At 49.4% G+C, this 15,600-nt stretch overlaps 7 protein-coding genes across 7 annotated transcripts; 6 read left to right on the top strand and 1 right to left on the bottom strand.

The window, feature by feature from the left end:
- Positions 1-1,398: 1,398 nt before the first annotated feature.
- Positions 1,399-3,178, top strand: N7525_000033 (putative serine peptidase, family S28; the record flags this gene model as incomplete). Its single annotated transcript, XM_002559982.1, has 3 exons — positions 1,399-1,608; positions 1,665-1,879; positions 1,930-3,178. 3 exons carry the CDS (start codon positions 1,399-1,401, stop codon positions 3,176-3,178), a joined length of 1,674 nt encoding a protein of 557 aa, XP_002560028.1.
- Positions 3,179-3,410: 232 nt separating this feature from the next.
- N7525_000032 (cytochrome P450) lies at positions 3,411-5,171 on the top strand (the record flags this gene model as incomplete). The annotated part of the gene is made up of 4 exons (XM_002559981.1): positions 3,411-3,860; positions 3,914-4,577; positions 4,652-4,918; positions 4,999-5,171. The coding sequence occupies 4 exons, from the start codon at positions 3,411-3,413 to the stop codon at positions 5,169-5,171; spliced, it is 1,554 nt and encodes a 517-aa protein (XP_002560027.1).
- Positions 5,172-5,763: 592 nt separating this feature from the next.
- Positions 5,764-6,063, top strand: N7525_000031 (uncharacterized protein; the record flags this gene model as incomplete). The annotated part of the gene is made up of 1 exon (XM_061211450.1): positions 5,764-6,063. The coding sequence occupies one exon, from the start codon at positions 5,764-5,766 to the stop codon at positions 6,061-6,063; it is 300 nt and encodes a 99-aa protein (XP_061070676.1).
- Positions 6,064-7,186: 1,123 nt separating this feature from the next.
- N7525_000030 (glycoside hydrolase family 32 protein) lies at positions 7,187-9,092 on the top strand (the record flags this gene model as incomplete). Its single annotated transcript, XM_002559980.2, has 2 exons — positions 7,187-8,925; positions 8,975-9,092. 2 exons carry the CDS (start codon positions 7,187-7,189, stop codon positions 9,090-9,092), a joined length of 1,857 nt encoding a protein of 618 aa, XP_002560026.2.
- Positions 9,093-10,381: 1,289 nt separating this feature from the next.
- Positions 10,382-10,876, top strand: N7525_000029 (uncharacterized protein; the record flags this gene model as incomplete). The annotated part of the gene is made up of 1 exon (XM_002559979.1): positions 10,382-10,876. The coding sequence occupies one exon, from the start codon at positions 10,382-10,384 to the stop codon at positions 10,874-10,876; it is 495 nt and encodes a 164-aa protein (XP_002560025.1).
- A 606-nt stretch (positions 10,877-11,482) lies between these two features.
- N7525_000028 (putative MFS monocarboxylate transporter) lies at positions 11,483-12,975 on the bottom strand (the record flags this gene model as incomplete). The annotated part of the gene is made up of 5 exons (XM_061211449.1): positions 11,483-11,636; positions 11,690-11,787; positions 11,839-12,615; positions 12,671-12,887; positions 12,941-12,975. The coding sequence occupies 5 exons, from the start codon at positions 12,973-12,975 to the stop codon at positions 11,483-11,485; spliced, it is 1,281 nt and encodes a 426-aa protein (XP_061070675.1).
- Positions 12,976-13,145: 170 nt separating this feature from the next.
- On the top strand, positions 13,146-15,501 carry N7525_000027 (Zn(II)2Cys6 transcription factor; the record flags this gene model as incomplete). The annotated part of the gene is made up of 2 exons (XM_002559977.2): positions 13,146-14,368; positions 14,421-15,501. 2 exons carry the CDS (start codon positions 13,146-13,148, stop codon positions 15,499-15,501), a joined length of 2,304 nt encoding a protein of 767 aa, XP_002560023.2.
- Between the last annotated feature and the right edge of the window lie 99 nt (positions 15,502-15,600).

Below are 15,600 nucleotides of genomic sequence, written 5' to 3'. Positions count from 1 at the left end.
TAGTTGTACAACCTCACATAGAATAGATGGCATGCTTGTATTAGACTCAGAGAACGAATAAATACTTCGTGGAGTACCTAAATCTAGATTATGCTAAATTAGAGCCTAAGTTAGACGACCTGTCTATATATTACGATACCCGTGGCTCTAGTCACCACACCGATCTAGCACAAACCCACGCAGTATTCATCATGGCAACATTGTACAACTATTGCTCTGGTTTGGTTTGGTATATTCCACAGAGCAACCGCTCATGTCACATGATGACTTGAAGGGGAAAAAAGAGGAAAAGAGGAAAAGAGGAAACGAGGGGGAGGAGCCAACTGCCCATCTGGACAGTTGACGGGGCGCCCGGAACTCCGAGAAGAAAAACGTGTGGAATAAATCCTTCCAAGTCAATTCAAGCCACATGTGTATTTCCACGATGAGCGCAAAATTGGACTTTTTTTCCCACCTAACTCTACGTAGGTCGACATTCCAGATCAACATTCCACAACTCCTACCGTTTCCAGACATGATTGTGAGAGCCCGAGACAAAACAATGTCATGAATTGAGTACGGAGTAGAGAAATGGGCAAGCTAATTAAACAATTAGCTCACAACAATACTAAGCCCCGGCTATTGTTCGGAGTCCGGTTGATCGTTGCTTTTCTCCATGGCCAATGGTCGACTTGCCTTTCACACCCGGTCTCGGGATCCACCGGGTATAGGACAAGGACATCGCGTGGTGCCTGTTTTTAGGTGAAACCAGATGCGGAAGTGTGTTTCTATGTTGTAAATCTCACAGGAACTCAATTAATCGAATTCTATGGACATCGCGGATCTCAGGATTTCATCGCTGAATCTGTCGCATTCCTGCCTAATCCGGAAGTGATAGTCAGTATTGAGCTAGCAGGGAGTAACTACTTCACTAATGCAATGCACAATTAATTGACCGCAGGAAAGGCTCGATAACTGTAAAAGCGGGGGGTAAATGTGGTAACTGCCCAATTAATTCGAGACATACAGCTCAAATTGTGCTAGGTAGGTTACATTTAACTCCAGAAATGCCTAGAAATTAGATTGTCACTTCCCCTGGTCATTCACTCACTGGCCGCACGCGACGGTCATGTCTTAGGTGTGCCTGACGATGTCCACTCATGATCCTGTCAGGTCCGAATCCACAATCCATCTGATGTTCCAGATGACTGCAGCCTTGTCACAAACGCAACCATATTGTTCTTATCACATTGTTCTCGGGGTACATTTATTACCCCGATTTTGCATTTTCCCAGTTGTTACCTATCTCTGTAATGCATATATATTCCATAAGAGACCCAGCAGTGAGATAATCCAAATCTGTTCTATATCCGTGTATCCTAGGCTGGGGGTTTGAGAGACTGCCAAGGCACTCTCAGTATGCATTTCTCAACTGTGGTTAAGGGGATTGCAACCCTGACTGCGCTGTCCGGTACAGCTGCAGGAATTGTCACATCGCAGTTCAAGCGGGATCTGAAGCTTTCCGCTGAGCTGGGGATTCATCCAGATACCCTGCTCGGTCAAAAGACCACGGTGCATGACGTTACCAACTCCCAGCTTGATGAGACCATTGAGGCAGAGTATGTTTCGGTATGTGTCTATGCTTCCCAATGCCGAAGATGGTGATAAATGCTGACAATTTATAGATCCCAATTGACCACAGCAACTCTTCGGTTGGCCACTATCGGAACCGCTATTGGGTATCCGAAGAGCATTACAAGGAGGACGGACCGATCTTCGTGTTTGATGTGGGCGAATCAACCGCGGAGCCTGCGGGGCAAACCTATCTAAGCAATTCGAGCACGTTCTTTTACCAGTTGGTTAAAGAGTTCGGTGGAATTGGTATCGTTTGGGAGCACCGGTTTGTGTCCCCTCCCCAGTGAAAGCCCGGGCTCAACTAACCAAAACCAGGTACTATGGGGATTCTCTTCCCTACAACGTCAGCCTGGATATGGAGCCTGAACATCTCCAGTATCTCAACAATAAGCAGGCTCTGGCAGACATACCATACTTTGCGGCCCAATTCACTCGCCAAGATTACAGCGATGTGGACCTGACTCCAGCTGGAACACCATGGGTCATGGTCGGAGGCTCGTACGCTGGCATGCGCGCGGCGTTTACCCGTCAATCGTATCCCGATACTATTTACGCTGCTTTCGCTTCGTCCGCCCCCGTCGAAGCACGAATCGACATGAGTGTCTATTTTGACCAGGTGTATGACGGCATGGTTACATATGGACACTTGAACTGCACCAGGGACATCAAGGCCGCACTGGAGTATATCGACGAGCAACTCTCCAAGAGCGAATCGGCCGCAGCGGCCATCAAGCGGGAATTCTTCGGTGAAGGCGCCGAAAAGAACAGCAACGGAGATTTCACCGCCGCACTCGTGACGATTTACAACTTTTTCCAGTCTTACGGTATGGGAGGTGGTGTGGGCAGCCTGGAGTCATTCTGCGAACACATGGAGACCGACCCGAAGACTAGCGCAGCGGCACCCTCTGAAGGATTCGCTCCGACCCGGGGGAAGAAGTATGTCGCGGAGCGATATGCGTCATGGCCGGTTTTCACACAGGTAGTCAATATGAATATGAAGACCAACTGCAAAAAGCTTGAAACCAGCGAACCGCTCGAGTGCGATCTGGGACCACCATCCGCCAATCCAGACACCATCAGCTGGACATGGCAGTACTGCACTGAATGGGGATACTTCCAAACCAATAACTTCGGAGCTCACTCGTTGCTGTCAAAATACCAGACCCTCGAATATGCACAGGAATATTGCAACAGATTCTTCCCGGAGGCTGTTGCGAAGGGTCTGTTCCCCAAACACCCGCAGACCGAGGCGACCAATGCGGAGACCGGCGGATGGTCTATTCGTCCGTCCAACGTTTACTGGAGCGGCGGCCAGTTTGATCCGTGGCGGACTTTGTCTCCCCTCGCGGAGACACGGTTAGGCCCACAGGGTGTGACTCTGACGACAGAGATCCCCAAGTGCAATGTGGAGACGGAGGAAAATACGATCTTCGGCTACATCATGCAGAAGGCGGAGCACTGCTTTGATTTCCACACGGCCTTTGTACCTGGGGCGATTTCTCGGGGATATTTTCAAACGGCATTGAAAGAGTGGCTTGGATGTTTCAAAGCCAAGACTCGTTAAACCTTGACAAATGTTCAACGTTCAACGGATATCGTGACTCATTTTGACTTTGGATTTTCTCCTTTTGACACTATTCCCCTTTCGAATCAGCTTGCGATCCTCCCCGTCTTTTCTCACGTGGAGCTCTACCGAGGCCGTGGACATATAGCATTCTGTGAATTAAATTTCCATCTCACATATTTAATTGCTCGTTTTCTTTCAATTCTTTCAGTTCATGGAGATAACAGACAAAATGTTGTTCAGCCCTGCAGTTACCTTGGTTGGTACGCTGTCTGTGGCCTTCTTGGTCGTACGCTACTTCGCACAACTACATCACCACCGTAAACAATCAAAAGCCTTACACTGCAAGCCTGCCCGTTCGGGCTCCTCGGGGTTCTTCGGTATTCCAGGTTTTATTCGCTTGAGCAAGGCTGTCCGCGAAAAGCGCTGGATCGAGCATCTCTACAACGAATATGCTGTCTATGGAAATACCTACAAACAGACATTCCTGTCTCGCAATCTAATCACCACTATCGAGCCTGAAAATGTCAAGGCAATTCTCGCTACCCGATTCAAAGATTTTTCTCTTGGAACACGACACCAGCAATTCTACCCACTCCTGGGCGATGGCATCTTCACTCTCGATGGTGCGGGGTGGTCTCATGCGCGCGGATTATTACGCCCGCAGTTCACTAGGGACCAAGTAAACTTTCCGATATGTCGGATTGCACGACACTTCATTGACACAAGATACAGGTCGCCGATCTTTCTATGTTGGATGACCACATCTCCAACTTGATCGACCTTATCCCCAAGGACAGGAGCAGTTTCGACATCCAACGTTTATTTTTCCTGCTGACCCTAGACTCGGCAACGCACTTCCTATTTGGGGAATCGGTAGGGTGCATGCTTCCCCCCTCGGGGAAGACAGGTGTGTTGGAAAAATGTGCCGTCGGTAGCGCACAAGGTTTCGCCAACGCCTTTGGAACCGCTCAGGATTATCTCGCTGCACGGAGTCGCGCCCAGGGCCTGTACTGGGTTGTCAATCCCAAGGAATTCCGCGAGGCAAGTCGACAGGTTCACGAAGTCGTCGATCACTATGTCAATCTCGCTCTCGAGTCGAAACGTAACCCCGAAAAGAAGACCGACGGTCGGTATATCTTCCTCGAAGCACTGGCGGCCGACACCGATGACCCAAAAATGCTGCGCGATAACATGCTCAATATTCTATTGGCTGGTCGCGATACCACGGCCAGTCTGCTAAGCTCGACGTTCTTCTACCTTTCGCGTCACCCTAACGTGTGGAACCGGCTGCGCCGCGAGATCGTGGAGGTGTTCGGAGACGCGAAGAACCCGCGGTCGGAAATGACTCAAACCAAGTTGAAGGATATCCCTTATCTGCGATATGTGTTGAACGAAGGTCAGTCGATGCTGTGGTCGATACTGGTACACTCTGTCAGTGAATACTTATCCAACTAACTCCAAAAAATCCAGTTCTTCGTCTCCAGCCTCCCGTCCCTGTCAACTTCCGCGTTTCGACAAAAGACACCTCCCTACCACTCGGCGGTGGCGTTGACCAGCAATCCCCGGTCTATATCAAGAAGGGTACGATGGTTGCCTACAGCGTCTACGCTATGCACCGCCGGACCGATCTATGGGGCAAGGACGCGACTTCCTTCCGGCCCGAGCGCTGGGAGGAAAATGCGAAGCATGGCTGGGAATACCTTCCTTTCAATGGCGGGCCGCGCATCTGTCTTGGACGTAAGTTGTGCAGATCCTCGTCTGTTCCCGGACGAAATTGAAGAACACTCCAAGTGACTGGCTAACAATTAATCACTTAGAACAATACGCTCTCACTGAGGCAAGCTACACCGTCGTTCGTCTGATGCAGCACTTCGATACCCTCGAAAACGCGGACCCCCATCCTCGACAGGAGCCTATTAAGCTATCTAACCTGACGATGTCGCATGATCTTGGCGTGCCTATTCGTTTGTACTCTTCGGATAAGATTTAGGCTTGTTGGCTCACCTTATGATTGGATGTGTGTATGGATATCTGGTTAGGATTATGCTTCGCTAGGATATTTGGAAGCGAGGTATATATTTTTCTAAGTATGGGATTGAACCAAATGAACCCAATTGAATGCTATGGTATGATCTGATCTATAGATGTTCATGTGGAGCCAGCGTTTATGCCTAAGGCGGGATATGGTCTTCCACCTCCCAGCATTCATCTTCCTTCCTCTCTCTCCCTCTCTCATCACCCAGATTCATGATTTCCTACCCAGCTTGCGTTTTCTACTAATTTTCTGCCCCGTGAGAACTGAACCTAGGCAACTTCCCGACGAAATACCCCATGTCCCGCCATATCAGCTGACAATTGCCAAATTGCCGCTATCATGCCGTCGCCTGCTCACACTCATCACACTCGCAGCAGGTGCCAGATACCTATTAACGTGAACCTTTTGCTAGAGAATCGCTATGCATTCTGCTTCTCAGGGCTGTAAAAAGCGTTAGTTAGCTGAGAATCCCAAGCTAAAGCGGGGTCCAACCCCCTTTGTCTTCACCTTTCCCTCTACAAACGTCGACAAGTGGACATTAAAATTTATGTCCTCTTCAACCTCCGATGGAAATGATCCAGTTCTGGTTGTCCTAGGTGATGTTCGCGGCTACAACGTGGACCATATCCTTCCCCTCCCTCCCACCGACATTGTTGAGATCAGGAACTGGCTTCAGCCAACCGCATATGACGAGGAGCGAAGTGAATACTCTACGCATCACCTCGCATATCTTGCGGGGACAGGAAAACGGCTCACCACCACAAAGCCTATCAACAATGGCACCAAGGGGACGAAAATGGCCTGTTGTGGGTCAAAGGTATTCCAGGATCCGGCAAGCCTGCCCTAGCTGCTTCAATCAGAATAGCCTAGGAGTACCAACAGCAGGGAATTCCCATTATGCGAATTAAATCGCGTTGAGACTCCGCCGCTCCTCTGTACTTATGCTTTTCTCCTGCCTTCATTGTCGTAGAGTGGTAATGCCAACATGCTTTCCCTATATGGCGAATGACCATTATCCCAGCTATAACAGCGAGAAGAAAAGGACTTATAAGGCATTCAAAGTAGGTGAGTGGAACTGCCGATACGGGATGAAGATGAACCAAACGCGAGGTTAACATGCTACCTAGGTATAGTACCCGCTCACTGGTCCTTTTTCTTTTGTGGAGAAGTCTCTCCCAGGCCCAGCATTGGGTATAAACTCCGGGCCGAGTGTGTCGTATCGCTTTGAAGACAGGGCGATGGATATCAACTGACAACGATGAGATCTGGAAACGAGCTAGTACACCGATCGACATAACAGATTACGGTTATCCAAGGAATCGTCAATAACAGCTGAAATATCTCTTCGTCTGGTCATAGAGCAATTTCCTTTGTCTCAGGGGACATTGAATCCCGCCGGAACCTCGGAACACTTTCTGGTCATTGATATGTCATCGGACACGATCATGATTCGCGATCGACGCACAGAACTGGATACTATCACCTGCAGTAGGACAGCGTAGGCTTTATTGATCCTCCAGGGACCTACTAGGCACCTACCAGGTACCTAATGCCCGAAGCCACCATCAAGTTAAGTTGTAGGGGCTAGGACTTTCAGAACATCTATTCTTTTGTTTGATATCCTACTTTAATACGGAATATGAAATATTCCCTTAAACCCACACAACCAAATCAAGTAGAATCATTTCGAACTACCTAACTGCCCGGGTGGGTAATATATGTTTACATCGGGGAAACTGTCAGCCGGGGTTTCCCCGCGGTTTTACCGTTGGCTCATGGAATCTGCCGACTACATCCAAAGAGGAAATGAGCTTCGCAACTCGATCCATATTAATGGAGTATTGATGGAGGTGCTATTTCTATTGGCTCCCATATTCATCTAATCTCGGTCAATTTATCTTGGGCATATTAGACATATAAAAGTACGTATATCCCGGGGAAAGCTCATGAAGCTATCCAAGATCTGCACCATGAAGCTGTCAACTGCAATCACCGTGGGTTTAGCCCACCGGGCATTGGCTGCCAATCCCCAGATCGACTATAACTCGGCACCACCAAACCTCAGTACGTTGTCGAATGCATCCCTTTTCGACACATGGAGACCCAGAGCCCATCTCCTGCCTCCATCTGGCAAGCTAGGTGATCCGTGCGCCCATTACACCGACCCGAAGACTGGTCTCTTCCATGTGGGTTGGCTTCACGATGGAATTTCGGCAGCTACAACCGATGATCTCGTTACCTATAAGGACCTCAATCCCGATGGTGGCCCGTCAATCACCGCGGGAGGAAAGAACGACCCTCTTGCTGTCTTTGATGGCTCCGTCATTCCGAACGGTATCGACGGTATGCCAACCCTTATATATACCTCTGTCTCGTATCTCCCAATTCACTGGTCCATCCCCTACACCCGGGGAAGTGAGACACAATCCTTGGCCGTTTCCTATGACGGTGGACGCAACTTCACCAAGCTCAACCAAGGGCCCGTGATCCCAGCGCCTCCATTTGCCGTGAACATCACCGCTTTCCGTGACCCCTACGCTTTCCAGAGTCCCCTTCTGGACAAATCTGTCAACAGCACCGAAGGAACCTGGTATATCACCATCACGGGCGGTGTCCACGATGTCGGACCTTGCTCGTTCCTCTACCGTCAGCATGACGCTGGTTTCCAATACTGGGAATATCTCGGTCAATGGTGGAATGAGCCCGTCAATACCACTTGGGGCAACGGTGACTGGGCCGGAGGATGGGGCTTCAATTTTGAGGTTGGCAATGTCTTCTCCCTGAATGCGGAGGGGTACAGCAAGGACGGCGAAATCTTCATGACTCTCGGTACTGAGGGTTCGGGCCAACCCATCGTTCCTCAAGTCTCTTCAATTCACGATATGCTGTGGGTGTCTGGAAATGTCACAAATGAGGGCTCCGTCACCTTCAAGCCAACCATGGCGGGTGTACTTGACTGGGGTCTCTCTGGGTATGCTGCTGCAGGCCAGATCTTGCCGGCGAGCTCTCAGGCATCCAAAAAGAGCGGTGCCCCCGATCGTTTTATTTCGACCATCTGGCTCACTGGAGACCTATTTGAGCTAGCGAAGGGATTCCCTACCGCTCAACAAAACTGGACCGGCGCCCTCTTGCTGCCACGAGAGCTGAATATCCGCACTATCCCCAACGTGGTGGATAACAAGCTGGCGCGCGAGGAGTTCACATCGTGGCGCGTGTCCCGCGAAGGTGCTGGTCAACTCGACCTCGAAACAATGGGAATTTCACTTGCCAGGGAGACTTACAGCGCTCTCACATCCGGCCCGTCTTTTGTCGAGTCTGGTAGGACCTTGTCAAAGGCTGGGTCGGTGCCATTCAACACCTCACCCTCGAGCAAGTTCTTTGCTATGACAGCGAACATCTCTTTCCCCGCCACCGCCCGCGACTCTGGTATTCAAGCTGGTTTCCAGGTCTTGTCCTCTGGTCTTGAAGCTACAAGTATCTACTACCAATTCTCCAATGAGTCTATCATCGTCGACCGCAGCAACACAAGTGCCGCGTCGAAAACCACTCATGGAATTCTCAGTGACAACGAGGCGGGTCGTCTGCGCCTCTTTGACGTCTTGGAAAATGGTAAAGAAAAGGTTGAGACGTTGGAGCTCACCGTCGTGGTGGATAATGGAATACTCGAAGTTTATGCGAACGGACGCTTTGCTCTGGGCACCTGGGCTCGGTAAGTTTGTCTTGTTCCTGGAGACTGGTCAGCAACTAACAGTATGCAGGTCCTGGTACGCCAACTCGACTGACATTAAATTCTTCCACAACGGAGAGGGAGAAGCGACATTTGGCGATGTGACAGTCTTTGAGGGACTGTACGATGCCTGGCCACAACGGAAGTGAACGAACCTCAGTTTTGCTGAATGGACTCAGCAAGACTCTTGGTTCTTCCAACAACTGACACAGTTTACGTATGTGTATATGAAATAGCCAACCGCTCATGTGGTCGCTGTCCTTGTTCGCGTAATGTTTTAATAATGTGGTCTATTTGGCCCAAGGCAGTGTGTTTTGGGTTGCTCTTTTTAGATTGCTTCTTAAACCAGTATTCTTTCTTCTCAGTGTTATACCCGAAAAGGATAACGAATACAAACGGGAGTAGACTAATACTTAGAATGTACAAGAACGGTAAAAAGCATAGTCCGTAGAGAGCACTTTGCTATATATAGCCAGGGACAAATATATATAGATGTAGTTGCTTGCCCATCAGACCAGTAAAGGATCATGTAAATCCCTCCCGCTGTAAATATTAGCAGCTAGTACTTACATTGAACGCTCAATGAGGCTGCACTGGGTTTAGATGGCTGGAAATATGAGAGGTACTTCAGTATGTCCAAATGTCGACAGAGTACTTCAACCGTTCGGGATTTGAAGAAAGCCATTTAGGCGGGTAATACTCTCACCAGCATCGCTCAAACAACGGCAAGGCACTTTGGCGCAGATCGTCCAAAGAAAAGCATTTTTCCAGTATATGAAAATAGGCGTCTAAGAGAAAGGCGAGACAGGAATGCAACGGGATGGGCTAGCCATAGCATGAATCAGGATCCAAAAAGAAGTAAAATAGAACTTGGCCCTGCTTTATTAGCGTGCATTAGTGCTGACATTTTTTGGGGGCGAGATAATCATTGAAGAGCCAGATCGAATGACTATGTCGATCATATTGTCAACGGCCACCAAATTGGACAGTTATCCACTTCAGCTTGCCGATCTGCAGCCCAAACTTGCAAGGCTCGACTCCATATTTAAGCCCCCAATGTCTGAAGCCAATCAAACTACTCCGTACAAAGTGTGCACTATATGTTTCTACGGCATAACCCGGTTCTCCTTTTCCCGCAAGTCTCCCAGTCAAGGCAGACAGCTATCAGCGCCTTCCAACGTTGCGTCACCTACAGGTATCGACGCCAGATACTTCGTTAAGATTTCCTCAATTGGAATATGGTCATTGAGAAAAACACTGTAGATCATCTCATGTTGCCATCTGACTGGGCATGGAGGCAGCTTCCAGTGGCAGGGGGACAACTCGGGGCAGGTATAAAGGGCCTCCAGATGCCACCGACAAGAGAAGAACATCAAGAACAACGAACTCTCAAGTACCTTCTACTCTGAAAACTCGATTTTCTGTTTTTCTCTTCACTATGCCTTCTCTCCGCAACATCCTTGTTTGCCTGATGGCTACCTCTACAACCGTCTACGCGGAGCGCCTGAAGGTCGTCTGGTCAAGCGGCGACTTCTCGACGATTTCCGGTCCTGCCGGCGGCAACACCAACGGCCACTTCAAAGGCTTTGCGATTATAAACCAGGCCGGCGAAGCTGTTTACGACCAGGCCTATCCCGATAACCACTCTCCCTGTTACAACACCGGTGACGGCCGCGAGTTCACAATCGAGGGCGACTGCTGGGCAACCCCACGCAAGTTCAAGTGCAAGTCTGACTTTGGAGGACACCCTGACACCTGCGAGGTCAAGGACGGTGATGGAAACAGCCTCGGTAGCGCCAAGGGACAGACCGATACTACTTTCATTGGTATCGCTATTGGTCAGGACTCGAGCTGTGTCGTTGAATTCGATTCCGACAGCGACGGTTGCCCTGTTGATGACGGCAACGGCCCCCTTCACGTTACCTCGGGCTAAACTGATTTTCACTTGCTTATAACGGGACCACTTGGGAACGTTGGAACTTGTTTTTTTATTTATTTGTATATATGCTCTGGGATCGAAGGCTACGATTTGAAGCACCAACAGATTGCCCAATCGCCAGCTTGGCAACAAATGAGAATATATTTTTGGCTGTCTCCAGGATCCCTTCATAACTGGAAAATACACGAGCCAACACAATAGATAGTATACAGAAAAGATGTATTTGCAAGCAAGCTTGAACTTTCAAAGAATCCCAGGCCTATATAAGTTGTTACGTACCCAATAGAAATAATACCAGCGAGGAAGTGAGGCAATGGGTGTCTCTAGGCGGCGGCCTTTCCGGCATTTATCATCATTTCCTCGAATAACTAACCTGATAAGCGTAGGAAATATTTATTAGATTCGGCCCCAAAGATTATTTCTAATACAGCAAATCTATATCCGATGAAGCCATCTTCGAGCCACAGTAATCTCTGGGCTACATTACACCTCTCTTAAGGCCCGGCACCGCTTGTGGATTAACTTCTAGAACACCCGTCCCCCAGAGAGTAGGCTAGAGTATTAAATAGGAAGGCGGAACCTCGGCCTGATGGCCAAACATTAGACGATAGCTCGAAGCTGCCTGTTCTGTGACAGACGCGCAGCAATCAAGAGGACACCACCTAGAAGCAAGGATGCCCCTGAGAACATTGACAGAGAAACATACCCATATCGTTCAACTAGAGCACCACTGATGGGAACATTCGCCATGGCACTGGAGCTTTTATCAGCATCTCACATTATCCTTTCGAGAAATGGCAATCATACGATAGAGCTGTGGAAGCTGACACAGTGCCGATTGCCAAGCCTAGAGTGCTAGGAGTAGCAACCTGGGCGGCACAAGCTTGCTGGAGGGATAAAATGCCCTACATATCTAGTCAGTATTCGAAGCTTGCTATCAACTGAGGCTAACTCACACCAGATGCAAAGCCGTATGCAGCGGACCAGATTACCAGACCGGTCACGGATGTCACCTTGGTCCAGCACATTGCAATAATCCCCGAGGCTATAGTGGCAACGATGCAACAGTTGAATTTTCCGTACTTATCAGCCACGATGCCAGGAAGGACTCGACCGAAGAACGAAGCGCCGTTCACAATAGAAACAGTATAGAATGCTAGGGATGTCGAGAAACCTTTACCAACCGCATAGGACGTCGTATAGAAGAACGGCGCGAACATGCCAAAGTATATGATGAACATGGCGAGACACAGTAGCTGCAGGGATGGCTTTCGCCAAAGGGCCAGGGCCTCTACCTTGTGACTCTGCGGTGCGTCCTTTTGTTCAGTGGTATTTTCGCCTCTTGCCTGATTCAAATCACGACTCTCAGCATTTGTCGTAGCTTTCTTTGGAGATTTGGCAACTGCGCATGAGAATGTGAAGCAAGGAATCATGATAAAGCCGACAATTCGCATGGTCCAGGGAAACCCGATGTTGGGATGGTTAATCAGTCTGTCGATTGCGATGGGCCAGATAATTCCGCCGAGTGATGAACCCCCAAGAACAATCCCCATTGCCGCAGCGCGCTTCACTTTGATGTATTGTCCGACCAATGCAAGCATTGGCCATGTCGCCATTCCCATGGAAATACCTAATACGACACCCTGAGCGAGTAGAAATTGATAGAATTCGTGGCATAGTGAAGTCATCATAAGTGCAAAAACACACCCGAATGAACCAACATATACCATGAGCTGTTCAAATGGATTATTAGTTTCTTTCCCAACGATCAAGGAAGAGTATCCTTACCGTTGGCCCAAAAATATCCAGCATTGCTCCTGCTCCAACAGATATAGCAAACAAAAGAAATATTGCTATCGCCCCCAGCCATGCGATGGTAGATGTGGGACTTGAGGATAGCTGATTCTTTGTATAGTACTCTTGGAAGATACCGAACGAGTTCATGAAGCCCACCGTGCAAAAAGCACACGTGAAGGCGCCGAATATGACAAGGCATGCCCGGGGCCTAGAAGAGTCAGCGGTAAGATATATTGTCGCTTTAAGCATCATGTCACGTACGTGTATTCAGTTGGACGATTATCCTTTGGTGACATTTTACCGGTCAATGGGACTCTCAAGGCCGTGGAATTGAGCATACCAATCTAAAAATGCAATGGCTCTGATTTGAACCAAAATTACTGCGCAGCACCATGGCCTTTATAAGAAGGTCCGATTAATTACATCTTAAAAGAACGGCGCTCGGAGCCTCCGGGCTACTATGTAGATGCCCGGAGGAAGAATTGACCGAACATGGTTTAGCGTCTCGGAGAGACCGCGGGAGCTCCGGACGGGCATCTACACGTCTCCTGTACAAACCAACCGCGAAGTTTGTTTGTTGTTTGCTTTCGCTGCTCAAACTGCTGTTGAACCATTTCGGAAAAAACTTGACAACATGAAGCGAAGACTGGATGCTAGAGTCACCACTCCAGGCTCGAAGAGACAGACTCGGCAAGACCCCGTTTCCTGCGAGTCCTGTCGAAAGAAGAAGTTGAAGTGCGACAGAGGACTCCCATGCAGTAGCTGCTCCGCGCGGAAATTGGAGTGCAGCTATGGCGGCTACGGTCCGGCTACAACGCCTGTACAAGTCACGAGCCAAACATATCAGAGGCCCATGTTGGACGATCGCGTGTCTGAGCCACCTCGGGCGCTACAGTGGACTCCACGGCAGGAGACGGAGACACAAAGTCGCAATGGAGATGAGCCCCTTTTGACGGCCGATCGGCTTGAGGCGATCGTTATGGGACATCGCGTTCCGAGTGCAGTCCCCGCCACGCTGAGGGCGGAGCTCTCCCAGCGCCGGGAACCCGAGCGCTCACCTTCACACCAACATACCACACCCGGTGTTCGACTTCCTCCAATGCGCGAACGGCACGCATCTCGTGCAAATCCGGCGACTATCTATCTGCCATTGTATCTGCCACCGAAGGTAGAAGCTCTGAGTCTATTTCGGTATTATTGTAAATACCTTGACTTCCAGTATCATCTCATCATACCCAGTCAAGTGGAACGACAGATTGAGACAATTTACGAGAATGTCGCGCGAAATGAGTCTTTCAATTTGGCCCACACTGCGCTTCTGTTTAGTATCACAGCCGCCGCCCTGTATTACCAACTCCTAACGGAGTCGTCCGAGCACGCAGAACCATTCAGTCAGGAAAGCACATTTTTGGCAGGGGCAGCATTGATCCAGAGCAATTATATCCCTTATCCCACCCTCGAGGGACTGCAAGCCACTATGATCATTGGTCATCATCTGTCCAACATGAACTTTCCCTCCTCCGTGAGCCCGTTATTTGTGCATAGGTCATTCGTGGGTCAGGCCATTAGCATGGGGCTTCACATTGTGGACGGCCCTCGAGTTTTGTCTGAGCGCTTGGAAACAGGATTTGATAAAACCAATGTTGAACTCAAACGACGGTTGTGGTGGGACTTGGCAGCATACGACTGGTACGTTGTTAGGGAGAGATCTCACCGGTACTATGACTGATGATATCTCAAGGTTGATAGGATTTTTGAGCGGACCCCAAGAGTGGACGTACTCGATCCAACCTCAACATATGATTGTACAAGTGCCTCTCAATGTCGAGGATGAGGAAATCGGCCATAGTGAGAATGGTGTTCCTCTGTCTACTCCCACCGCAATCTCATATAGTCTATGTCGATTGAGACTGGCTGTTGTGTGTCGCCAAATAGTGGACGAAACGTCATACTACCATTTGCATGGACAAGAGGTGCCCTATGAGAAGATACTCGAGCTCGACCAAAAGCTCCAGCAGGTACGTGCTGAGATTCCCAGTTTCTTTCGCTTTGATCAAGCCTCCCAGCGCGAATACTCAGCGATCTATCGTGAGAGACCAACTCTTGCATGGCAGCGAGCTCTAGTACAACAGGGTTACCATTCACGGTTCTGCCGCTTGCATCGCCACTATTTTGTGCGTGGAGCAAAGGATCCCAAATATTCCTATTCCCATGTCGTATCTCTTCAGTCTACGCGCAAGGTGCTCGAGGTGAAACGCATCATGGACGAGGAAGAGCCTGTGTTTACACCACACAGCTCGGTCGTATGGGCAGTCATGCACCATGTGTTCATGGCAGCTGCCATCCTTCTGATAGATGTGTGTTTCAACTGGGATGACATTCTGGCCGAGAGGCGAAAAGAGGAAGTGCTCGACGCTTGTCGAATGCTCAGCCGGGCACAACAATCCTCGCCCATCGCATGTGAAGGAATAAAGGCCATGATGGAGATCTTACGAAGGCACTGGAAGCACGAAAAAAGAGTAAGCTCTCGCGACTTGCAGGAGCCCTCTACATCTTTGAATTCAACTGCCGCAACAGCCAGTACTCCACAGCCGGGTATCCCCACGCCTGTTTCGTTGGGTTCCAAGAGCATCACATTTCCTCTCGATATTTCCAATGGTCAATCGACGGTCAACCATCCAACAGATGCATTGCTCGATCCGTTACCTCTTGAAGACATATGGACGGAAATGTTAGAAAGCAGCGCCAACGTCGAGCTGAATACGCCGGACTGGACAAACTTGCTCACAGAGTTGACAAATGTTGCTTTGCCAAGCGAGTAATGAGGGATGATGTTTCCTGTCGGGCTCACAGGACAATGAACATATGACGTGTATGGATGATGAGGCTCTACTTGGCAACCTAAGGCAGTAAGGCGCCCA

This window comes from Penicillium rubens, assembly GCF_028828025.1.
Source record: "Penicillium rubens strain IBT 27055 chromosome Unknown utg000001l_segment0_segment0, whole genome shotgun sequence".
NCBI lineage: Eukaryota > Fungi > Ascomycota > Eurotiomycetes > Eurotiales > Aspergillaceae > Penicillium > Penicillium rubens.
The sequence above is the reverse complement of the archived record's forward strand: the minus strand, read 5'-3'. Positions and strand labels throughout refer to the sequence as shown.